Source organism: Ochotona curzoniae, unplaced genomic scaffold (assembly GCF_017591425.1).
Source record: "Ochotona curzoniae isolate NIBS_2020 unplaced genomic scaffold, NIBS_Ocur_1.0 contig_54, whole genome shotgun sequence".
Classification (NCBI taxonomy): domain Eukaryota; kingdom Metazoa; phylum Chordata; class Mammalia; order Lagomorpha; family Ochotonidae; genus Ochotona; species Ochotona curzoniae.
The window spans coordinates 3,680,692-3,705,387 of record NW_024466464.1 but is presented as its reverse complement, the minus strand read 5'-3'; the positions used below and the strand labels follow the sequence as shown (position 1 = coordinate 3,705,387).

Here is a 24,696-nt window from a genome sequence, read left to right as displayed (position 1 = left end):
TGGAAGGCAGGCAGGGCAGGAAGTGAGAGCCCGTTCCAAGGTGAGACCAGCTGGGAGGTGCACCCCAAGGCAGGGGGTCTGCTCCCATTCCCGCACCGGGCAGTCAGGATCACGGCTGCTGACTGCCTCGCCACCAGCTCCACGATGTGGCTAAGCCCTCTGGGGCCTGCTGGCTTTTGGGGAGAAGATTGGTAAGCCCGGCCGGGGCCTGCTGAGGCTGACCCCTGGGGACCCCTGGGCAGAGCCCCGACAGGGCAGGCAGCCCATGCAGGCCTGGCCTCCATCGGCACCACCCCAGAGTAACACAGGACAGCAGACGGGCACGCAGGACTCAATGCTTCATTCAGCACACGCCCAGGGCACATGAGCACGCACGGTCACATGACGGCCTCCATGTGCAAGATCCTGAGGGCCTCGGAGATCTGGGGGCTGGTGTCCATCTGTCCGTACATGCCCACCAGGAAGGCACGGTGCAGCAATACGGCCGCATGTTCTGTGGGAGACGAGGCGTCAGGGCCGGGGGCCGGAGGTCGGGGGTCAGGGGCCATGGGCAGGGGCTTGCAGGTCAGGGCTGGGGGCAGTAGGCGGGTGGCTCACCTTGGCAGAGGAGCGTGTACTCAGGCAGGTTTCGGAGAGCCGTCTGCACCACCTCCAGGTCCCGGCTCCCCAGGCAGCACATGACCGTGGGCAGGAAGTCGGCTGCGATGCTGGGAGACACACATGTGTCAGACACCTCCTTCCTGCGCCCGGCCAGGAGCCCTGTGGCCAGGCCTGTCCGGGAGCCCCGTGGCCGTGGCGGGGCCTTCCCCCAGGCCCACCTGGGGTTGGTCTGGATGGAGCCCCGTGGCCAGGCCTGTCCTAGAGCCCCGTGGCCGTGGCGGGGCCTTCCCCCAGGCCCACCTGGGGTTGGTCTGGATGGAGCCCCGTGGCCAGGCCTGTCCGGGAGCCCCGTGGCCGCGGCGGGGCCTTCCCCCAGGCTCACCTGGGGTTGGTCTGGATGGAGCGCAGGGCCAGGCTGAAGGCCAGGTCACGGCAGGACTCCTCAGCCGAGCTCATCAGCCGCTGCAGGTTGGTCTGGCAAGCGGGGCAGGAGAGCCAGGTGAGCCAGCGCTGCACCTTCACCCTCGGGGACACGCCACAGGGGACAGGGCCTCCGCCTGCCCACCCGCTCGCTCACCGAGAAGAAGCCAAGGATCTCGGGCCTCCGCCGGGACATCTCCTCCACGTCACTCAGCACCTCCAGGAGGTCTAGGAAGGCACGGGGCGTCTGAGGGCCACCAGCCCAACGGCCGGACATCCCCGAGGCCGCCCCCCATGCACCCCATGGTGGGAGTCCGCAGGCCACGTAGAGGCCCCACTCACCCTCCACCGTCTGGCCACGCGACAGCCTCTTCATGTAGGGCGCCATGTCGGCTGCGGTCAGTGGAGTGGACAGGGAGACGCTGACCAGGGGCAGTGAGCTGGCTGAGCGCTCATCTGCAAAGGTGGGGGCCCAGTCAGGGCCCAGGACATGAAGGCACAGCAGCCCCTCAGGCAGCATGGCAGCACGGCCCGACTTGGTGCTCCTGCCAAGCCCTTGACGCTGCCCCCCACAGGCATGCAGACGCTGTCAACGGGGCCCTCGCTGTGGGGCGGCCCCCACTGGGCAGGTGAGGGCCCCAGGCGGGCACAGGGCTGAGCCGGCAGCCAGGCAGGAGCCCCTGAGAGGGCCAGGAGACTCCAGGTGACCTAAGCGCCACTTCCCAAGCCTCCCCAACAGCTGCCATGTAGGGGACACGCAGCACCCACTCACCCTCGCCCTCCTCGTCCAGGCCACGGGCGGATCGGCCATCTGTGCTGGGGGGGCTGAGCCCCGCCAGGAGCGACTTGAGCATGGCCAGGTCACTGTTCTCGAAGGACAGGTCGCTGGGGAAAGAGCCGGGGTCAGCAAGGGGAGGCAGCTGTGCGGGTGTTGAGTCAGGGCGGCCGGGCAGGGCACTCACTGGAGCGGGTCGGCGTGCTGCTGCAGGAAGGACACCGCGGCGGGCGCGTTGCATGTCAGGTACCTGTGGATGAGCTGCACAAACTTGCTGATGAAGGGGGCCAGGTGACGGGACGACTTCCGGTAGTTCTGGGGAGACACCGGGCAGACCAGGGCAGTGATGGCTAGCACAGCCCTGGGACACGCCTGCCGCATGCAGAGCTGAGCGCTGGCACGGCCCAGTCCCCGTGTGGGTGCAGACACTCAGTGCCCGGGCAGGAGGGGACGGGGCAGTGTAGACGCTTAGTACACGGGCAGGAGGGGACGGGGCAGTGTAGACGCTTAGTACACGGGCAGGAGGGGACGGGGCAGTGTAGACGCTCAGTACCCTTGCAGGAGGGGACAGGGCAGTGTAGATGCTCAGTGCCCGGGCAGGAGGGGACGGGGCAGTGTAGACACTCAGTACCCGGGCAGGAGGGGACGGGGCAGTGTAGACACTCAGTACCCGGGCAGGAGGGGACGGGGCAGTGTAGACGCTTAGTACACGGGCAGGAGGGGACGGGGCAGTGTAGACGCTCAGTACCCTTGCAGGAGGGGACAGGGCAGTGTAGATGCTCAGTGCCCGGGCAGGAGGGGACGGGGCAGTGTAGACGCTCGGTGCCCGGGCAGGAGGGGACAGGGCAGTGTAGACGCTCGGTGCCCGGGCAGGAGGGGACAGGGCAGTGTAGATGCTCAGTGCCCAGGCAGGAGGGGACGGGGCAGTGTAGACACTCAGTGCCCAGGCAGGAGGGGACGGGGCAGTGTAGATGCTCAGTGCCCGGGCAGGAGGGGACGGGGCAGTGTAGACGCTCGGTGCCCGGGCAGGAGGGGACAGGGCAGGTACAAGGGACACCACTGTACATCACCAGGGCTGTGCTTGGCTTCTTGCAACATGGAAGCCAGCCATCCAGGCTATTACGTGGCTGCACTCGGGGACCCTGCCCCCCAAGACCTGGCCAGCACACCCACCAGGAGCAGACGGATGAAGGAGAGCAGGCAGTCCCAGAGCGCCCCCTGGTGCTCGCTGCGGAACACCTGGGGCTGCAGCAGCCCCAGCACGCCCAGCACGTGCAGGAAGAAGGTCAGGTGGTTCTGCTGCCGGAACTCCTGGAAGTTGAGGTGCGTGCGGCCATGCAGGAGCGCAGCAATCATGGGCAGGTGCCTGGGGACAGCAGGGACCTCAGCCAGGAAGCACTGACCAGGGCAGCCAGCTCCAACCCGCGCCCCAACCAGAAACATGTACCCCAGAAAGGGGCAGCTAGCTCAAGCGACCGCCCACAGGCAGGGTTCCTGGCAAGGGTCAGCAGGTCTCCTGCTGGGGTCCCCTGTGGTGGCTGCCCCCGCCCGGGCTCAAGGACCGGGCCGCACCTAAGCAGCAGGATGGGGTGGGCCACTGCCAGCTTCCTGCAGGCCATGTTGGCATCAGCCACTCGGTTCTCAGACGCCCGGGAGTCGCTGGTGTCCGCCAGGAGTGTGATGAAACGGTGAATGAGTCCGTCCAGCTGAGGAGAGTACGTGTGAGGGCCATGCCCACCGAGTCAGCCCGTCTAGCCGGGGGTAGGGGTGAGGGCCATGCCCACCGAGTCAGCCCGTCCAGCCGGGGGTAGGGGTGAGGACGGGGAGCCTGCACACAGGAACCTTGACCCGAGCAGGCAGCGTGTGCAGCTAACCTTGCTAAGGAACACAGAGCAGCTCTCAATGCTGAAATGACACACCCAGAGGGAAACGCCCAGTTCGGCCAGCACCCGCTCTCAGGCCCAGGCTCTCCCAGGAGCACCATGCCAGCCCGCCTGGCCACGGCGCTGTGAGCATGTGGGCAGAGGGGGCTCCAGGGCGTACAAGGACACCTCCCCTGGCCCCACCATGGTGGTGATGGCTTCCCAGGAGGAGAAGCCCAGCACACCCGTCACACCCAGAGGCTGACAGGGCTAGGGACAGGACAGGATCTGCCTGTGGGAGGGAAAGCCAGAAGCACCCACACCAGGCACAGCCCAAGACTTTGGAGAGCCGGACCCTCAGGTGCCCTGCAGTGAGAACAGCTGCCAGCAGGGCAGAAGGGCAATGGCCTCACCTTGCATACGCTGCTGCCAGCGGCCCCCTCGCCACACAGCGGGACGTCGGGCACAGGCCCCCGGAGCTCCGGCCTCTGCAAGTAGAGCTGCAGGAGCAGGTCTTGGCAGCGCCTGCCCATCGTGCTGCAAGAGAGCAGACAGGGCTCACAGGGGAGCTCCCGCCAGCCACCCGCCGGCCAGGGCACCACCACGCACCTGTCCCCCCACTGCTGGATGCAGTCCGTCAGGTGCTCCGTCACTTTCCGGACACCCTCAGCATGTCCTCGGCAGCAGCTGAGCAGCAGCGGCAGCCTGGCCTGCAGAAGGGAGCAGGCGGCCGCATCCCCGTCCTGGCTCCTTGCCTCAGCCTCCGCCAGGATCAGCTCCACCAGGCTGAGGAGCTCTGCTGCCTGGACCCGGAGCACCAGCTCCTCCCGCCGCTTCTGCAATGAGCACCTTTCCGTCAGTCCCGCAGCATCGGCGGGCACCCCTCCTCCCCGGGGCAGCCCTCCAGGGCCCACCTGTGGGGTGCGCTGGTCCCGACCCTGCCAGATCCGTGGGACGTGGATGCAGGCCCAGAGAAAGTCCAGCGAGGCAGAGGGGTCAAACCTGGACAGAAGCGGGGTGGTGAGGCTGGGCAGAGTTCCCAGGTGGACGGGATGGCACCCCTGCCCGGCTCAGGGTCCAGGGGCAGGCAGAGCCATGCCTCACGTGTCCCCAACAGCCTGGTCAGCCCCCCAGGTGTGCATGACCTGAGCTGGGGACTGTGTCATCTTCAAGCTCCCACCCTAATGGGCAGAGTGAGGCAGCCATGGCAAAGCCCAGGCGAGCTCTGGACCCCTAAGGAGCCTTCCTGCCCCATTCCCTTGAAGCCGCTTGCCCACACCTGAGCAGTGTGGGTGCCCTGTACACGGAGGGCCGTGGGGACTGGCCGTGGGCGCAGGCTGCCCAGTGAGCACAGCCCCACCAAGAGGGGCTCACCTCTGCTCCTGGCTGCTGCCCAGCAGGACGCGGACGCACTGGTGCAGCGTGGGCCAGCTGGACTGGTGCGTGAAGAGGGCCAGGAGGTAGGGGCGGAAGGATGGCACCTGGACGCCCGCGAGGCCTTTGCCCTGAGGAGGAAGCCACAGCCTCGCCTTAGCCAGCTCAGCTGCCCGACAGCAGAGGCACCAAAGTCATGTTTCCACGGCGACCTGGGCCCATCAGCCCCACAGGCCGGGGATCCGGCTGACCAGACGGGGGCCACAGCATTTACATCCCTTCCTGCTGACGAGGCCCGTCCCGCCCAGGAGCACGTCCGATGGCCGCCACCCCAGATTCCCGGGGCCCGCCTGCCTTGGGGAGCTGCTGAGGGCCCGCACCTGGGATCCTTCTGCAACCCCTCCAAGCTCCTCTGGACACCTGGACCAAAACCTGTCCCAGGACCCAGATCAGTGTGGCCCAAAGGGGACATGCAGCTGTACTCCGGTCAAGGGTATCAGGTCGGATGCCTCCTGGGCTTGCTGCAGCCCCAAGGGCACCCTGGGATCAGTGCTGCCCCTAGGCCAGGCGCCCTTCACCCACCTACCTTCCTCTGGGAGAAGAGCAGCTTCAGCTGTAGGTCAGGGCAGCTGCTGACCACCTCAGGGTCCAGCATCTCCAGCCAGTCCACCAACAGCCCTGACGAGGGGCCCAGGCGCATGGGCTCCGGGCTGCCGCCATCGGCGTCCTGTTGGCACATGGCGGGCAGCTCCCCCTCCTGCAGCAACAGGGAGCTCACCACCGCCACGGGCTTGGTGGCCACCAGGGGGGCGGCGGCATCCGTGCTGGCCGAGAACAGAGCCGTCAGCAGCTCCTCCAGGTGGGGGGACCTCACCTCAATGAGGCCTCGTAGCACTGTGACGGACAAGAGGGGGCTGCGCTCAGTGGGGCTGGGGGCTGCGCCCAGGGGAGGGCTGTCCCTGCCGGGGCCTGGGGGGCTGCGCCCAGGGGAGGGCTGTCCCTGCCGGGGCTGGGGACTGCGCCCAGAGGAGGGCTGTCCCTGCCGGGGCTGGGGGGCTGTGCCAGGGGAGGGCTGTCCCTGCCGGGGCCTGGGGGGCTGTGCCAGGGGAGGGCTGTCCCTGCCGGGGCCTGGGGAGCTGTGCCAGGGGAGGGCTGTTCCTGCTGGGGCTGGGGACTGCGCCCAGAGGAGGGCTGTCCCTGCCGGGGCTGGGGGGCTGTGCCAGGGGAGGGCTGTCCCTGCCGGGGCTGGGGGGCTGTGCCAGGGGAGGGCTGTCCCTGCCGGGGCCTGGAATGCCACGTGCAGCTTTTGGGAGCCAGCCATACCTTTGCTGACGAGCTCAGGCTCCACGCTGCGCTGCCCCCCAGCCTGAAGAGCAGCGATGACAGCCCGCACAGTGGGGCCTACCACCTCCAGGTCCCGCCGGAAGGTCAGGGTCTCGGCCAGGTGCAGCAGCCCACTGCGCACTGAGAGGAGGCCTGGGTGAGCACCACTGCCCAGGTATGCGCCCCTCACACCACCCGGCCGCCCACTGCACCCTGACCCTGCCCTCACCATCGCTGATCCTGTGTCCTGCAGAGAAGTGGGCGGTGAGCTGCTTGAGCTGGGCCCGGAAGGGCCCATCCTCGGCAGCTGGGCCCTCCAGCCACTGCAGCAGCTGCAGCAGCACTTTGAGGAGGAGTGAGGAGAAGCCAGTGTCCTGGGGCACACAGCGCTGCAGGAGCGAGGCAGTGGGTGAGCACCCATCAGGCCTCAGCTGTGCCCCGTACTCCCAGGGCAGACGGAGGGTCTGCGGGGCCACTTTGTCACATGCCCCTGCAGAGCCACCTCACAGAGACCCACATGAGCCCCGCACGACACGGGCCGAGCAGGACCATGCGCTGAGATCCCGCACCAAGTGGCAGGCATGGCTGGTGTGAAGGTCACTGCCACCCCGAGAAGACACAAGGGGCCCACAGCCCACAGCCCACAGCAGCATGCCACTGGAGTCCCCGCTGACCACTTGTGGCCCAGCTGCTGCTCAGCTACCTGAGAGCAGATGCCTCCAGCACTCAGGCCTCTGCTGGCCATGCGGGAGGCCGGCCCGGGGCTCCTGGCTCGTGGCTCCTGGCTCCTGGCTCTGGCCTGGCCCAGTCCAGCCAAGCGGGAGGCCAGGACGGGGCTCCTGGCTCCTGGCTTCTAGCTCTGATCTGGCCCAGTCCAGCCTTAACAAGTCATCTCAGGCGTGAACAGAAGACCCGCTCTCACACTCTGCCTTTCACATAAACCCATCTTACAAAAGAAGCAGCAAGGTGGCTAGGCAGCCCCTGAGCAGCTTCCTTCGTGAATTCAGGAAAGAGAACCCAAGGCCACAAAGGCAGCGGTCCCACACACCTGGTACTGGTAGAGCTGGCGCAGCAGTGGGCAGGACAGGAAGTGGCTGCGGTGCATGGCCATGGCCAGGGCGCCGGCATGCGGCGAGCTCAGCAGCGTAGCCAGCGCCTGCAGGAGGTGCACTGTGACGCCTGGCACCTCAGGGTTCCCCTGGCGAACGCGGGCCAGCTCCCGGCCCAGGGCCTGCTGCAGTGCCAGGGCCAGGGGCCGGGGGCTGGAGTTCTGCCAGCGTGCATCAGGGCTCAGCGGGAAGACCTGGAACAGTAAGGCAGGTGTCAGGCGGGAGGGCACCCCACACGGCCCAGGCCAGTCACTCCTCACCAGTTCCTTGCTGACTCATGTGGGACCCAGAACCCCAAGACTCATGGTGGGTCGTGAGCATCCCGAGTCCTCAAATGCCCCAGCTGCTTCTCCCCCAGAGAGGAGCAGGTCAGCAGAGAGGTCTGCGCGTGGGCCCAGCTGTGTGTGGGCCAGGGTCCACCCCTCCCCCGAGAGGCGTGTGCCAACAGGGCCTGGCCACGGAGCCCATACCTGCAGGAGCATGCCGGCCAGGTCGTCCTCGGGGCCGAGCACCCGCACCTGCGTCCCGGCCCAGACCCTCCCCTGGCCCGCAGGCTGCTCGGGGCTGTTCCTGGGCTTTGATGCCTCCATGCTGTCTGCAGGGAAAGAGCACTGCCACTGGCTGGAGACCCCAGCAGGCGAGCCCCCCACCCAGGCCTCCCTCAGGCGCACAGGAAGCAGTCAGAGGCAAACATCTACCGGGAAACAGCCAGGGCGCGGCGGGGAGGGGGCAGGTACCTCGGCGGGCGGGCAGGGAGGCCGTGAGCAGGGAGTGGAACGTCTGGCCACCGGAAGCACCTCGCTCGTGCTGAACCTCGACCAGGTGGGCCATGTAATCTGTAGGACAGAAGCTGGAGCTCAGGGGGCGGCGACCCACGCCCTCCCACAGCAGCCCCCGCCAAGGCCGCATACGCACTCTTGTCCACAATGCTCTGCTCCAGCGTCTGGGGGTCGTGGGCCACCGCCTGGTCCAGGGACTGCAGCAGCTTGCTCATGCTGGACACAGGGATGCCAAAGGACTGGACAAACAGCAGCAGCTGCTGGGGCTCCAGGTCCTGCAGGGCTGAGGGCAGGGCCGCTCGGTGACCGCCCCGGGGCCCTGAGCCCGTACCCCCTCGCCTGGGCCGCTCAGTCACCGCCCTGGGGTCCTGAGCCCGTACCCCCTCGCCTGGGCTGCTCGGTGACCAAGGTGCCTCGCCTAGGACGGGCAACACTTGGGACGCCCCATCCCCACACAGGGCACTGTGGCTCTCCCTGCAGGCAGCCGGCTCCCCTCACACCAGGACCGAGTCCTTTCTGCCCACTACAAGCCCATGTCCCTGTCCCAACTCCCCATCCTCTGCCAGGCCCAGCTGGTGACTGGTGCCTGGACTGGACCAGCACCTGCATCCAGCAGGCGAGGGACTTCCGAGCGGATCATGCGCAGCTTCAGCCAGTCGGGCAGCAGCAGGGCCTCTTCGGACGTGTCCACCAGGAAGGCCGTGGGCAGGGGCTGCTTCTCTGGAAACCAGATGCCCAACAGGGCCTGGAACTCCTCGTCTCCAGCTTCAGGAAAGACAGCAGGTGAGCAGGGATGCCCCGGATGCCAGCAGCAACCCTTGCTCCCCAGGAAGAGGCTCGGTGTGGCCAGGCCCAGGCCCTCCTTTGGGGAGGTCCTACCCAGCAGAGCCAGCTGTCCCTTTGGGGCCCTGCACTCGGGTACAACACATGGTCCCCAGCAGGGTTGGATCCCCAGTCCTCTATTCAGACGACCAAGAGGGAGGGAGGGCGGCCAGCCAGCTGCGGTGAGCAGCAAGTCCCATGGCCAGGACCTGGGCTTGGCTGGGAAGCCTCCTGCTTGGGGGTCCAGGACGGAGCACGACCCGCCGCTGGGGAGCAGCGGGAATGACTTGCCACACCTCACCCTGCTGCCTGCCCACAGGGCTCTCCAGCCGCCTGGATTGCCCCCTCCCCACTCCCAGCCACTCACTGCGGGGGGGGCCGAGCGTCAAAAGGATGACCATGGCGTGAACCACAAGGATGTGCATGGTGGCCGTCTCCCCACTGCTCCAGCGCAGGAACACCTGGTCCTGGGACTCGGACTGCAGGGAAAGGGGCCGGGGTGAGGGCCCAGTGAGGGCCCGGCGGGCTGGGGTGAAGGCCCAGTGGCAGGGGTCCGGCAGGCTGGGGTGAGAGCCCAGCCGGTGGTGAGAGCTGGGGTGAGGACCTGGCGGCTGGGGCCCTCACCCAGCTATAGACTTCCTCGCCCTCCTTGCTCTTGCGCATGCGCTGCACGTAGCGGGAGAAGATGGAGAGCAGAGCGCTCAGCACCGCGTCGGACGTGCTGCTGCAGGAGAGCTTGGCAAAGAGGTGGGACATGATGGTGGAGCGTTCCACAACCAGCCGGGCCACGTCCTGCACGGAGGAAAAGGGCCACGGGCAGCTGCTGGGACCCCAGCCCGGTGGGACCCCTGCTCCGGTGGCAGCCAAGGAGGGACGGGGGGACAGCCCCCACGCCGCAGGCTCCCGGGGGTGGGGTGAGGGGTCTTGGCCCGGAAAAGCCCTGGACGTGAGTGCCACGGCAGGCAGGAGGGGCACCACCCGAACCCCAGGACAAAAGGCAGCGGACCCAGCGACAGCTCCTATGTATCACTGGCGGTCGCCACCCCAAGCCAGCAAGGAGCCCCTTCCCAGTCTCCCCGCCAAGTCCCAGCACAGGCTGGCATGTGGGGCTGCAGTGCCCTCCATGCCCGCGGCCTGGAGGCCAGCACCTCACCAGGGCCAGGTCGCTATGTGGGCCCTGCTCCTCCACAGGCGTGTGCTGCGACAGGTAGACCAGGTAGGCGCTGATGGTCTGCGGGTCCGTCTCCATGTGGATGGCCTGAAGAGGCAGGGGGTGAGCTCGCCCGCTCAGTCCCTGCCCTGCTCAGTCCCTGCCCGGGGTATGCCCACCTGCTGCAGTGCAAGGGTGGTGGTGGTCCTGACGCTGTCGAACAGGGGCAGCCGCGGCAGGTCCCGCAGCAGCCACTGGTAGCCTTGCAGCACGTCCGCACCCCCCAGCTCTTCCTCGGGGGGCTGCTCCCGGTCCTCGCCGTCCCGCAGGCTGCCCTCCGACAGCACCAGCGACAAGCCCTGCACAGACACAGGGGATGACAGACACCCTAGGCCGGATGCAGCACAGCACCAAGGCGACCTGCCTACCACTGGGCACCTCTCGCGGAACAAGCCACACAGCGGGTCCCTGGAAGCCACTGGGCAGCCCACGCGACGGCAGGCAGGCGGTTGGCGCATGGCCACGGGCAGCATCCCGTCCCTATGCCCCCAGGAAGGGGCACCAGACCAGGAGAGGAGGACGGGCCAGGCTGTGGGAGCCGCAGGATGGCTCAGAGCACATGCCAGTGCAAGACCGTGGGCAACAGGGTGGCACCCACCTTCATGGCCAGCACCCGGGAGGCCACCTGGGAGGAGCTGAGGCGCCGCAGGAAGTAGTCGAGCACCTCACACGTGGTCTGCTCGTCGGCCTTGGGGCCTAGCAGCAGGTCCTGCAGGCGGCCCAGCAGCTGCCGCTGCTTCTGCTGCCTCTGAGAGCAGGGGAGAGAGCTGTCAGGATGGGCAGGCTGGGCCTGAAGGCTGGGGGGCCGGGTGGGCAGGGTGCGGAGGACGGGGCCCAGGCAGGAAGGGCACGCTGGGCATGGAGGCTGGGGGCCGGGTGGGCAGGGTGCGGAGGACGGGGGCCCAGGCAGGAAGGGTACGTTGGGCCTGGAGGCTGGGGGCAGGGTGGGCAGGGTGTGGGGGACATGGGGGCGGGGGGCGCTGGGGAGGACGGGGCTACCTGCCGCCTCCTGGCCTTCTGTTCTTTGCTCTCGCCCTCCTCCTCCTCCTCGCATGAGGCAGCGTCGTCAGCAGCATCATGCAGCAGGAACTCGCACAGGCACTGCACAGGCAGCACGTCCAGGGAGCCCTCGATGGACTGTACCAGGTCGGCGAGCCAGGGCATGGACTGCGAAGAGGCCTGGGCAGGAAACAGAACATGCAATCCAGCTCTGCGCAGCTCTGCCCAGCTCTGCCCGGCTCTGCCCAGTGCTGCCCAGCCCTGCCCAACTCTGCCCAGCTCCCTAAGCAGTGTGTACAGGTGCACTCGGCCCAACCCTGTCTCCACGTCAGAGACCCCAGCCCTGTCTCCACGTCAGAGCCCCCAGCCTTGTCTCCACATCAGAGCCCCCAGCCCTGTCTCCATATCAGAGCTCCCAGCCTTGTCATGACGTCAGAGACCCCAGCCCTGTCACCACATCAGAGCCCCCAGCCCTGTCACCACATCAGAGCCCCCAGCCCTGTCACCACGTCAGAGCCCCCAGCCTTGTCTCCATGTCAGAGCCCCCAGCCCTGTCTCCATGTCAGAGCTCACAGCCCTGTCTCCATATCAGAGCCCCCAGCCCTGTCACCATGTCAGATCCCACAGCCTTGTCATGACGTCAGAGCCCCCAGCCCTGTCTCCACGTCAGAGCCCCCAGTACCTGTCATGACGTCACAGCCCCCAGCCTTGTCACCACATAAGAGCCCCCAGCCCTGGCACCATGTCAGAGTCTCCAGCCCAGCCTTGTCACCACATAAGAGCCCCCAGTCCTGTCACCACGTCAGAGCCCCCAGCCCAGCCCTGTCACCAAGTAAGAGCCCCCAGCCCAGCCTTGTCATGACGTCAGAGCCCCCAGCCCTGTCACCACGTCAGAGCCCTCAGCCCTGTCACCACGTCAGAGCCCCAGTCCAGCCCTGTTACCACGTGAGACCCCAGCCCAGCCCTATCATCACATCAGAGCCCCCTGCCCAGTCCTGTCACCACGTCAGAGCACCCAGCCCAGCCTTGTCATGACGTCAGAACCCCCAGCCCAGCCTTGTCATGACGTCAGAGCCCCCTGCCCAGTCCTGTCACCATGTCAGAGCCCTCAGCCCAGCCTTGTCATGACGTCAGAACCCCCAGCCCAGCCTTGTCATGACGTCAGAGCCCCCTGCCCAGTCCTGTCACCATGTCAGAGCCCCCAGCCCTGTCACCACGTCAGAGCCCTCAGCCCAGCCTTGTCATGACGTCAGAACCCCCTGCCCAGTCCTGTCACCACGTCAGAGCCCCCAGCCCTGTCACCACGTCAGAGCCCTCAGCCCAGCCTTGTCATGACGTCAGAACCCCCTGCCCAGTCCTGTCACCATGTCAGAGCCCCCAGCCCAGCCTTGTCATGACGTCAGAGCCCCCTGCCCAGTCCTGTCACCATGTCAGAGCCCCCAGCCCAGCCTTGTCATGACGTCAGAGTCCCCAGCCCAGCCTTGTCATGACGTCAGAGCCCCCTGCCCAATCCTGTCACCACGTCAGAGCCCCAGGGCCTCAGCTCACCTGTCTCTGGATGATATCTAGGAGGAAGTCAGGGTTGCGGCTCCGACAGAGCAGGTGCCCCAGGCGGAGGGACTGGTTGAGGCCTTTTACTTGCTCCAGGATGTGGGGAGGTGGCCTCCGGGGGGGACCCCTGTAGGCCATAAAGACAAATACGTATTGGAAAGCCACACTCGCGGTAACCCGGGCCTTGCTGTCGAGCCAGAGCCAAAAGCCTTGCCATTCCCAGCCTAGCTTCAGAGTGTCTGGAGTTCAGGGCAGGGCCACACGGCCGGCCCCCCAGACCCCTCCACACCCACCCACACCCACGCCTGGCACCGCACGCGTGTCCAGGGACCAGGCAGCGCGTACTGGGGGTCCAGGCTGGTGAGCTGTGATAGCAGCAGGCTGCTGCTCTCCGTGATGGTCTGCTTGGTGGACGCGGCGGCCAGGTGGCCCTCGAAGGCCAGGATCTCCTGCTTCTCACGCTGGGAGAGCTGCAGCTCCCGGCTCACCATCTCTGCGCGGGTCTCCTCGTCCGTCAGGGTGCACGGCGGGTACGAGTAATTGCTGTGGAGCGAGCAGACACCTTGTCACACTGGACGCCTCGCAGGGCTCCAGGGAGAGGATCCAGGATCTGCTGGCACTTGCTGGCGCCCCACCAGGGCTGGGCTACCCTGGGTCTAGGTGGCCTTGGTCCTGGGAGTGCAGCCTGTTGTCCTCCACTGCCCAAGGCAGCAGACACACCCTCAGGCCCAGGCACTGCCAGGCCGGGACCCACTCTCCCTGAGCCCTGGCAGGTGCCCTCTTGATGAGGATGCCAGGGGCAGGGACACCACAGCCACATCTTCCTGCGCCCACACAGCACCCTTGGGCTGGAGCCCACCACTCCCCAGCTTCCCCTCCTGGGCTAGGCTGCTCACCAATGCCTGCAGCTCGTCCCAGGCAGCCGCAGTGAGGGCTCAATGGGCCCTTCCCAACCCATGGCAGGAAGTATCTGGTCACTTCCTCCAGCTGAGCCTCTTGCGGGTCATTCCAGCCGGCAGCCAGAGACACCAGCCCACCCGAGACATGGAGAGCCCACCTGGCATCAGCCGGGGGCCAGACCTACCACAGGCCTGCCGCTCTGAGCACAGCCCCATCCCATCCCATCCCCCACCTGTCCCCTGTCCCCCACTCTGTCCCTGCCCTGTCCCTCACCCTGTCCCCTGTCCCGTCTCCTACCCTGTCCCTGGAGGCGATGGGGCACCTACTTACTTAGTCATCACCATTTCCATGAGCATCTTGAGGGTGGGGTACTCCTCCCAGGCGGCTAGGCCTATGGGCAAGAAAAGCGAGGAACTGGGCCCAGGAGCCACGCAGCAGTCCTGGGCCGCGCCTAAGCCAAGCCCCGTCGGAGCAAACCCGGAGGAGGAGCAGCGGGCAGGGGCTCACCAATATTTTCAGGGTTGAAGGCAGCGACCACCAGCAGCAGGGGCCAGGCCTTCCAGTACAGGGTAGAGATGGCGAGGTTCGGGGGCTGGTACCTGGAAGAGGCAGAAACTGGGTACTGGTTAAGCAGGGAGAGGGGATGGCCCCAGCAGATGCCCTGAGATGGACCCCCATGTGGCTGCCTGAAGGACTCTACGGGCTCAGGGAATTTGGGGAGTGCAAAGAGAGCAGATCTCTCAAATACATGAGTGAACGCATGCAGCAATGCCCACACCCCATGTCAGAGTGCAATCCTGGCTAAGCTGCCCGTGAACCCACACCAGGACATAGGGTGCAAGAAGTGCTTGGCCCCACCAACCCCACAGAGACACAGATGGGGTTCCAGCCTTGAAGCTTAAGGCAATAACAGATAATGACTTTGTATCAGATGAACAAAAACAAGCATTCTGAAATAACGCAACAAAAAGCTCCAACAAACCCACCTTCACAGTGTGCAATTACTCTGCCAGCAACAGCTAGCCTGTCCACTGTACACACACACACTGTACACACACACACACACACCACACAGGCCACCTGTCCACTGTACACACACACACACACACACACTGCACACGGGCCGCCTGTCCACTGTATACACAGGGTGCCACCTCCTCCATGGCCCAGGCCATTCCTGACCCTCTCTAAGCCTGCTTGGCGTCTGTGGACTGGGACTGAAGGCTGACAGTCCTAACACTACCCAGGAGCATGCGCGGACCGAGGCCTCCCCTTTGGACCACACAGAAGCCCAGCACCCAGGGCACGGCGTGGCTGCAAAGACAGCACGGCTCAGAGGATAAATTAACTCGAGAATATGGAGATGGGGCGAAATTAAGGATCTACGCTGCGACACTGCTGACGTGGCCACACACCCAAAGGGACGTGCATACCCACTGTGAACCAGCCCAACTCCAGCTTGTGCAGAAACCAAGGTGGCAACCACACAATGCCTGTGGAAACACTAGGACTCAACACAGCCAAGGTCGAGCTGAAAAGGAACAGGCTAGGCTTCCCATGCGCTGGCTTTGAGACCCAGCACCACATTGGAGCGATGGAGGCCACGTGCAGGGTAGGGCAGACCAACCCCACTGACGGCCAACGGGGGCCCACCTGCCCCGTGACTTCAGATGAGGACCTAGAGGGGTCTCCTCAGCAGCAGGACCCCATATCAGCACGGATGCAGACACCCACCTCACTGCAGACACAAATGTGAACTCAAACCTAAGACCTAATGTGACATCTGCAGAAGGGGTGCAAGCTTAGGACCCGGGGCCCTAGACAGCAGGACTCCGCCAGGTCGGGCGGAGGCGGTACTGCTACACACAGGTCTGAGGAGGGTCCCAGCCAAACAGGCCGACACCTGGTTCCCAACACCTGCTCACACTCACCCGGCAGACAGGGCTGGTGGTGCCGGCACCCAGGCCCCTGCCCCCTGCATGCAGCTCCTGGTTCCTGGCTGGCCCAGCTCCAGCTGCTGTGGGCTGAGCGAACCAGCAGACAGAAGCTCTTTTATTTTTAAGGCTCATTCACTTCAGAAGTTAAGAGAAAGAGCTCTTGTATCCACTAGCTCATTGCCCAGAAGCTTCTAACAGCAGGACCAGGCTTCACCCTGGCCCCCCTGGGTGCAGGGGGCCCCCCCGGGTGCAGGGGGTCCCCCCGGGTGCAGGGGGCCCAGATCTCTGCTTCTTCCAGGCCAAGAGCAGGAAGCTGGAGCCAAAGTAAAGCAGCGGGACACAGCCTGGCGCCATCTGGAGGCCGGCAGTGGAGGTGGAAGCTTGACTTGCTATGCCCCACCTGGCCCCTTTGCCTTTTCAAATAAAACAAACTGAAAATAATATTTTTTGAAAAAAAAAAAAAAATCGACTCAGAACTGACTCCAAACAGGCCAGTGAGCTCAGGGAAGGTCCCAGTGTCACTCAGCGTCAGAGCAAGCTGAGACAGCCCCAGCCCAGCTCAGCAGGGGCGGCCCGTGCTCCCTGGGTAAGGCCGTGGGCGATGCCAGCTGCACAAGACGGGGCTGCAGCAGTGTGCTCAGGGCCCAGCCCCTGGATACGCCTGGGGAGGCTCGGGGACACGGCCCCTGCCATCTGCGTGGACTCGGAGCTCCACCTGACACTCACTCTGTCCCCTGCCATCTGTCACACCCAGAGTCCAGCACATGCAACGGCCGTCCCACCCCTAGATGTGGACACCCACACGACAGCAGGCTGGGCGCTGACCATCACATCCCCACGTCGGTCAGCCAGACCCCAGGACCGAGTGCTGGCACATGCCTGGCCACCGATGGCCCTGTCAGCTACCCCCAGCCAGGCAGCAGTCACAGTGCCCACGTCCTGCAGGAGCCCACTTGTACCCAACAGCCATGGGGAGACAGAGCAGGGACGGGGGCTGTGGAGCAGGGGAGGACGTTCCACGAAGGCTGCACACGAGTGACGTGTCAGCAGAGCACCAGCAGCCCATGCTGTGCAGCTCAGCCAGGTGAGGGCCAGGGCCTGAGCGCGGCGCGGCGCCTTACCCGGGCGGGAGCTGGATGTTCTCGGGGTGGTGGTACGTGCACAGGTTCAGCACGGCGTCGATCAGCTGGACCCTCTCCACCTTCAGCACTTCCACATCTGAAGCCCAAGGACACTTCATCTCAGCAGCTCGACCAGACCCCAGGGGCCAAGACCCCACGGGCTGGAGACACGCCGCACGTGGAACCCCCACCAAAACCCCCGGGAGCCCAGGAACCGTTACCATCGGCCTGCACAGCCGCGGCTCGCTTCACCAGGTGGTCGGCCAGCTCCATGGCGTCCGCAGGGCCGAGTGGGAGCTCCCGGGACAGCCCGATGACCAGGATGCGCATGAGCGTGTCCTCCAGGATGGGCACCTCAGAGCACAGGCGCAGGAAGAAGCTGGGGCGCACAGGAAGGCTGTCAGCCCCCCACACCACACATGCTCCCCCTCCCCGGGCAGGATCTGGTCCAGGCAGGGAGGGGTCTGTGTGGTGAGTCCCTGGTCCCTGCTGCTCCCGTGCGAGAGGCCTAACCCTCTCCAGGCAGCCTGGAGTCAGGTGGTCACAGACAGACCTCCTGAAGCTGACCGGGTGTGGTGGGAGAGCTCAGAGCCTGAGCAGCAGCCCGGGCTGGGGGACCAGCTGGGCAGCCGGTGACCTGGGGTATCAGGGACCACAGGGGTATAGGGCACTAGATCCTGGAAGTGGAGGGGCCCTGGCAAAGCCTAGGCAGCCCCAAGTCCCCCAGCACGCTCCCCTGCTTACTTGCGGTCACTCTCAGGTGGCCAGTTGTCCCACTTGTAATAGGTCTCGGGCTGTTCAGTGAAGAGCACCTTGTGTAGGCTGGGAGACAGGACGCTGTTCAGCACACAGCGCCAAGAAGGGCCCGGGGCCTCCCCGCACAGGACCCCCCACGATGCGGGAGCAGCTGGGCACCCTGAGCTGCCCTCACGGGCCATACCAGTGCACGTAGTCCTTGGGGGCGAGCTTGCTGATGGAGGGAACGACGGTGTGGAGCCACCAGACGGCATCCCGCTGGATGGCTGCGATCTGGTTCTGGAAGGAGCGCAGCACCTCGAGGTCTGGGGCAGACGGCACCTGGTCAGTGTCGTGACTGGGGGCAGTACCCGTGCCTCCCCTGACCCCCCACTGCAGGCCAAACACTACGAGGGGAACCGGACACCAGGGCCCAGGCGAGCACCAGCAGGACTAGGCTAAGGCCCGCGTGAGCCCAGGAGCATGGGACGGGACTCCTCGGACCCCCTCCTGCCAGCCCCTCGGCAGGCACGTCCCCCAGGACCTTGTAGAGGCAAACTGCTGGCTGACACCCCGCTCCCTGCCTCCTGCTGAGTCAGGAAAACGCCACAGGAGCAGGGTGCCTTCGCGGAGGGGCAGGCCTGGGGCACGGATGGCAGCTCTCGGGACGGGGACCTCCCCAACGCAACAGGCCTGATCCCGCGGCCTTACTCCTCTTCTCTCCTTTGTCCCAGGCGACGCCAGCCTCCTTCACCTGCGCCGTGATGCCCAGCATCATGGACACGGCAAGCACGTCTGTGATGTGGACCACAAACCGCTCCTGCAGGCACAAGAGGCGGGGCTGGGCACGGAGGGCCTGCACCTGACACCCGCTCCAGGGCCATGCGAGCCCGGGGCCGTCCCCGCAGCCGCCTGGGCCCAGGCACCTTGAACTCCATGTCGAGGTGCTGCGGCTCCCTGCGCTCCTGCATGAGCCCCAGGCAGAAGGCCTGGAAGTTGACCTCGTGCTTCGTCTGCTTCACGATCTCCCGCAGCAGCGCCCGCGACGCCCGCAGGTAGTCGTCCTTGCTGGTCAGCAGGTCCTGGAAGACCATGGCTAGGAACTGGACACAAGAGCACACAGCTGCGACAGGTGCCCACCAGGCCCTGTCCCCAGCTCCCCAAGGCCCAGTCAGGGCGCCAGCATCAAAGGCCTCCCTGCAGGCACATCGGCTCAACTGGCTCATCCTCCACCTTCGAGCACCAGGATCCCTTGTGGGCACTGGTTCGTGTCCCAGCTGTTCCACTACCCTGCTAGTTTCCTGCTGGCACCAGAGGATGGCTCAAGATTATGGGACCCTGCACACGAGTGGGAGACCAGAAGCTCCTGACTCGTGGCGTTGGATCAGCTCCGCTCTGGCCATTGTGGCCACTTGGGGAGTGAACCGGCAAATGGAATATCTTTCTGTCACTCCTTCTCTCTGTTAACCTGCTTTTCCAACATAAATAAATAAAAATAAAAAGCGCCTGGTCTGAGGCCAGGGCAGGAGGGCACAGGGGCTGGGGGAGGGGGGGTCCCTGGGGTAGGGCACAGAAACTATCACACCCACCCCCAACTCCCACGGGCAGCTGAAATCCACCAGCTCCAGCAAGGCCCTCCATGACCACCACTTCCCACAGCGGGGCCATGGAGGTCCAGGAGCTGACCGCCAGCCAGCAGTGACCTCAAGGCCCTCCATGACCACCACTTCCCACCACGCGGCCACACTGCCAGGTTCCTTGTTCAGCAGAGACGCCTGAGCCCGAGGGGCCCCACAGACGGGACCCGAGGTCTCCGCTCAGGGACGACAGCAGGAGCCGTGCTGAATGCCCCTGCCCGCCCAGAGCCTCAGGGCAACAAGAGCGGGGGCACTGTGGCCGTGCTGGGGCCCACCTTGGGTGCCAGCTCCGAGCTGTGCTGCAGCACCGTGTACAGGGTCTGCATGTTGTTGGGGTTCCGGGCGTTGGAAAGCTCGTTGAAGATCACAAACTTGATGGTGGTGCCCAGGTTGTCCTTGTGTGCAGCCAACAGCTCCCTGTACACAGCCAGCAAGCAGCACACCTGAGCAGAGACTCCCAGACACAGCCCAGCAGAGGCAGAGCCTGAGCTGGATACTCCCCACCCCCACCCGATACAGCCCAGCAGGCGGCAGGGCCTGAGCGGTACCCCGCGCCAGCTAGCACCCACTGCACCCCTCGGCGGGTGCCCCATGCCATCCAGCACCCCGCTGCACCCCTCGGCGGGTGCCCCATGCCATCCAGCACCTGCTGCACCCCTCGGCGGGTGCCCCATGCCATCCAGCACCCCGCTGCACCCCTCGGCGGGTGCCCCATGCCATCCAGCACCTGCTGCACCCCTCGGCGGGTGCCCCATGCCATCCAGCACCCCGCTGCACCCCTCGGAGAGGGCCCCATGCCATCCAGCACCCACTGTACCCCTCGGAGGGTGCCCCATGCCATCCAGCACCCACTGCACCCCTCGGCGGGTGCCCCATGCCATCCAGCACCCCGCTGCACCCCTCGGAGGGGGCCCCATGCCATCCAGCACCCACTGCACCCCTCGGAGGGTGCCCCATGCCATCCAGCACCCACTGCACCCCTCAGCGGGTGCCCCATGCCATCCAGCACCCCGCTGCACCCCTCGGTGGGTGCCCCATGCCATCTAGCACCTGCTGCACCCACCTAACACACAGCATGTAGTGGTTCAGGAGGACCTTGGGCTTGAGGCGGATTTTGATGAGGTGGGAGATGACGTCAGTGTCCTCGGGGCCGTGCGTGGTGCAGTTCATGCACACGGACATCAGCAGGTCCTGCGCGGGCCTGGTCAGCTGCGGGCGGCGAGGCAAGGCCAGGCTCCTCAGCACCGAGGCGAGGCCCGCGGAGCTCCCGGGGACCCCCGCCACAACGCACCTTGGGGTTCTGCAGCCACATCTCGAGCTTCTGCACGGCCATGAGGCGCACCTCCTTGTAGCCGCAGGTGGAGGTGAGCAGCCGCAGCAGGTTCCGGGAGACGCTGTCGATGGGCTGCCGTCGGTTGAGCTGGTCACGCAGCACGTCCAGTACATACTCCTCCACGCTCTCCGCCAGCTCCTCGTACCTAGGCCCGACGGGGGGAGGAGGAGGGAGGGAGGCTGTGCGCAGGACGCCCGCCCGCCAGCCCCCGCACGGCGGCAGCCTGGGATCTGAGCCGTGTGCATACCCACCTGGGCATGAGCTGGCCCTCCTGCTCTGGGCTCAGCTTCTCCTCGGCCACCAGCAGCTCCGTCTGGCCCTCCTCTTCTTCAGCCAGCGAGGGGTGCGGGCTGCTCCCTGCACATGTGCGGAGAGGCCCCTGAAGGGTCCCCCTGGGTCCGCGGGCAGGCAGGGCACCCAGCCCCCTGCCCCGCCCCGCAGCTCTCACCTGCTCCAGGGTCCCCTCCGCCACGCGCCCCCTCGCCCTGCAGCAGCACACTCTTGGGGGGCATCTTGGTGCCAAAGGCCGTCTGGATATTGTCCACGAACATGCGGCAGTGCGGGCTGTCCACCCAGATGCGCTCCCCCAGCGAGTCCTCAATGTAAACCTGAGACAACAGCCTTCTCTTCAGGCTGGGCTGGGGGCACACGGGCGCCCACTCCACTCCCGGCGTCCCCGAGAGGCGACCCACCTTGACAAACGTCTCGGGCCAATTCTCATCCTCTTCGTAGGCAGCCATGAGCAGGTTGCAAGCCAGCACAGACACCAGGCTGTTGCCCTTGGCCTTGAAGTTGATGGAGGCATCCCTCCGCAGGAGGCTGCACAGGGCCTGCGGGAGAGGGGGGTTGTACACACGCACACACACGCACGCGTGGCCGCTCGCAGGGCGCAGCCAGAGGGCAGCCCACCTCAATAACGCCCTCCGTGGCGAAGATGTTCGGCTTAATCTTGGCCAAGTACATGAGGCTGAGGTACAACGTGCTGTCGGGCTTGGTCCGCGTGACCTTCAGCTGCTTCACCGCCCCGCACAGCACGCCCTCCACGCGGTCATCATTGCCCTCCAGCTCGGCGGCTTCGATCTCATCCAGCAGCACCGTGGGCAGCACTGGAGGCACAGGAAGCGAGAGGTCACTGAGGGCAGAGGGGCCAGGGGAGGCAGCCGGCACCCACTGGGTACACACCCCACCTCCAGCAAATTTGGTCCCAGGGACCAGGGTGCAGATGCCCCCCAGGTGAGTACCCCCTTCAGGTAGACACAGGCTCCAGGCAGAACCCCCAAGGCGGACACACACTTCAGGCGGGACAGCCCCTCCAGGTGGACGGCCCCCCAACTGGACGCACCCCTAGGAGGACCCAGTCAGCTCGCTTGCCAGTCTCACTCACCCTTTCTTCCATTCCAGCCACCCTCGTCTGTCTCTAATGTGCCCGCTGCCCCCCCCCACTCAGCACACCTGTGCCACCCAGGGTCTCTGAACCCCATGTCAGCTGGCTCCCACCCTCAGCCCCACTGTTTCCTCTCAGGCAGCGGCATGAGCAGCCCATGCACGGAGTCCACGGCGTCCTGGACAAGGCGCTCATCTCACCACTCCACTTCCCGTGAGCCTTTGGGGTGCCCACAGGCCTGTCTTCCAGCTGCATCGGGCACGGCGCTCTGCCCGTCCCTGCCTGTCCGTATCCATTCCCCACAGCCCTGCTCAGCAGGCCGTGCCCTGCAGGCTCTTCTCCAGGCATCACCGCCCAGCTCCCGGCGCTGCCCAGTGCTCCTGCTGACAGCACGGCTGTCCGTTACCGGGGCTGTGACGAACACCTACACTGCATCCAGACACCTCTGTTTGGCCTGACACACCCTAGCAGCGGGGGACAGTGGCTGCGACTATGCCAGCACCCAAGATCACCTGCTGCTCAAACCCCACTTTAGGGGATGCAATGCTGGAATGGGGGTGGCCGAGCCAGTCAGTCCCACACAGCGGCAGACACCCCAGGCAGAGGCAGCTCCCAGAGCACAACCCGCCTGCCCCCAGCTGGCCTGCCCTGTGGACCCCTGCCCTGACGGTACTGCCCACTAAGCTTCTGCGCCCCGCCTCTCCCAGGGTGGAGCTCCTTAGCCACTCCCAGCACCCCAGGGCCCCAAACAGCCACCTCCCAGGTGGCCCCGGCCCCAACTTCACCTTCGATGGGCAGCACCGACGGCTCCTTGATGGATGGGGAGATGGCGCGTTTCTCGGCCACGGCGGCCTCGGCCAGGCGGCCCAAGGCGCTGAGTGGCGGCGTGGAGGAGAGCTTGGGGCGCTTGGTGAGGCCCGTGAGCGCCGATGCGCCGGACAGCGCGGCCGCGGCATCCCGCTTGCGCTCCGACGGCAGGCCCGAGGGCGCCGGCTTCAGCAGGGACGTGCTCTTGGACTCGCTGGCCTGACCCTTGGAGCCCAGGGCGATGAAGTCTCCAGGCGGAGGGTGTCCTACGGGACGAGACAGGCCGGGGAAGGCTTGTTAGCTGTGGCAGCAGTTGTGGGACGGCTGGGAACCAAGGTGCCAGGGCAGAGCTCTGCCGGTTCCCCGGTCCCCCAGCCCCTCATCCCCTCCGTCCCCCGGTCTGTCCGTCCCCGTCCCCTGTCCATCCACCATCCGTCCGTCCCCCAGTGCCCCGTCCCCCTGTCACTCCGTCCATCCGTCCCCCTGTCACTCCGTCCATCCGTTCCCCGTCCATCTCCCCCATCCTCCGTCCGTTCCCCGTCCCCCCGTCACTCCGTCCATCCGTCCCCCGTCCATCTCCCCCATCCTCCGTCCGTTCCCCGTCCCCTGTCATCCGTCCCCCTGTCACTCTGTCCATCCGTTCCCCGTCCATCTCCCCCATCCTCCGTCCGTTCCCCGTCCCCTGTCATCCGTCCCCCTGTCACTCTGTCCATCCGTTCCCCGTCCATCTCCCCCATCCTCCGTCCGTTCCCCGTCCCCCTGTCACTCCGTCCATCCATCCCCCGTCCATCTGTCCCCCGTCCTCCGTCCGTTCCCCGTCCCCTGTCATCCGTCCCCCTGTCACTCTGTCCATCCGTTCCCCGTCCATCTCCCCCATCCTCCGTCCGTTCCCCGTCCCCTGTCATCCGTCCCCCTGTCACTCTGTCCATCCGTTCCCCGTCCATCTCCCCCATCCTCCGTCCGTTCCCCGTCCCCCTGTCACTCCGTCCATCCGTCCCCCGTCCATCTGTCCCCCGTCCTCCGTCCGTTCCCCGTCCCCTGTCATCCGTCCCCCTGTCACTCTGTCCATCCGTTCCCCGTCCATCTCCCCCATCCTCCGTCCGTTCCCCGTCCCCCCGTCACTCCGTCCATCCGTCCCCCGTCCATCTGTCGCCCGTCCTCCGTCCGTTCCCCGTCCCCTGTCATCCGTCCCCCTGTCACTCTGTCCATCCGTTCCCCGTCCATCTCCCCCATCCTCCGTCCGTTCCCCGTCCCCCCGTCACTCCGTCCATCCGTCCCCCGTCCATCTGTCGCCCGTCCTCCGTCCGTTCCCCGTCCCCTGTCATCCGTCCCCCTGTCACTCTGTCCATCCGTCCCCCGTCCATCTGTCGCCCGTCCTCCGTCCGTTCCCCGTCCCCTGTCATCCGTCCCCCCGTGCATCCTCCGGGGCTCCCGCCGCCCCCTCCCCGGGCACACCTGACGGCTTGGCGGCGGCGCTCGGCCTGCGCACGGCGGCGGGTTTGGCCCGGTTCATGGCGGCCCCCGCCCGCTGCGGGCCCCGCTCGCCCCTCGCTCTCCTCCGGGCCAGCAGGGAGCCCGGCGTCCGCCCGGACGAGCAGGACACGCCGACGGGAGCGGCCCCGCACGACTCCCGCCTCCCGCGGCCCCGAGCGCCCGAGCCGGAAGCAGCCCTGTGCGCCCGCCGAGCCGGCTTCCGGTGCGCGACGCCCTCTGCTGGCGGGAGGCCCGCAGTGTGCAAGCCAGAGCGGCCTCGGGTGCCGGCAGGTGTCCACGCATCGGCTTCCGGTCACTTTGCTTCCCCGGGTGGCCTCGGGTCCACCTGCCGCGCCGCCTGGCACGGTGCCCTGGACACTCAGCCGCAGGTGCCTGGGGGCCTCCACCCGAGGTGGTCCTTGGCACTTAGCGAGTGCCCATGACGCCCTGCTGGCCACAGCTGTCCGCTGCAGGGTGGGGTGTGTTTGCCTCTCTCCATGAAGCCCCCAGGTCCTGCTGCTCCAGTCCGGTGCCCACCTCTTGGA

General features: G+C 66.3%; 1 protein-coding gene across 2 annotated transcripts; it reads right to left on the bottom strand.

The window, feature by feature from the left end:
* Nucleotides 1-325: 325 nt before the first annotated feature.
* On the bottom strand, nucleotides 326-24,279 carry INTS1 (integrator complex subunit 1). Of its 2 annotated transcripts, none has more exons than XM_040990064.1 (46): nucleotides 24,134-24,279; nucleotides 22,657-22,944; nucleotides 21,397-21,593; nucleotides 21,180-21,317; nucleotides 20,936-21,095; nucleotides 20,739-20,844; nucleotides 20,446-20,632; nucleotides 20,218-20,363; nucleotides 19,430-19,571; nucleotides 18,444-18,620; nucleotides 18,229-18,337; nucleotides 17,723-17,843; nucleotides 17,527-17,604; nucleotides 17,004-17,161; nucleotides 16,783-16,879; nucleotides 14,232-14,323; nucleotides 14,055-14,115; nucleotides 13,170-13,367; nucleotides 12,822-12,951; nucleotides 11,274-11,453; nucleotides 10,873-11,022; nucleotides 10,394-10,573; nucleotides 10,218-10,322; nucleotides 9,689-9,856; nucleotides 9,432-9,543; nucleotides 8,846-9,007; nucleotides 8,379-8,525; nucleotides 8,201-8,299; nucleotides 7,934-8,058; nucleotides 7,403-7,657; nucleotides 6,584-6,743; nucleotides 6,355-6,495; nucleotides 5,618-5,925; nucleotides 5,032-5,162; nucleotides 4,572-4,659; nucleotides 4,267-4,493; nucleotides 4,071-4,194; nucleotides 3,368-3,501; nucleotides 2,969-3,161; nucleotides 1,983-2,110; nucleotides 1,793-1,905; nucleotides 1,363-1,476; nucleotides 1,178-1,248; nucleotides 983-1,074; nucleotides 598-707; nucleotides 326-493 (listed from the first exon to the last, which is right to left on the bottom strand). In XM_040990064.1, the coding sequence occupies exons 1-46, from the start codon at nucleotides 24,189-24,191 to the stop codon at nucleotides 378-380; spliced, it is 6,576 nt and encodes a 2,191-aa protein (XP_040845998.1). In that variant the 5' UTR covers nucleotides 24,192-24,279; the 3' UTR covers nucleotides 326-377. The 2 variants fall into 2 exon arrangements, with proteins under 2 accessions (XP_040845998.1, XP_040845999.1); XM_040990065.1 differs by having other exon boundaries at nucleotides 20,446-20,639; nucleotides 20,740-20,844.
* Between the last annotated feature and the right edge of the window lie 417 nt (nucleotides 24,280-24,696).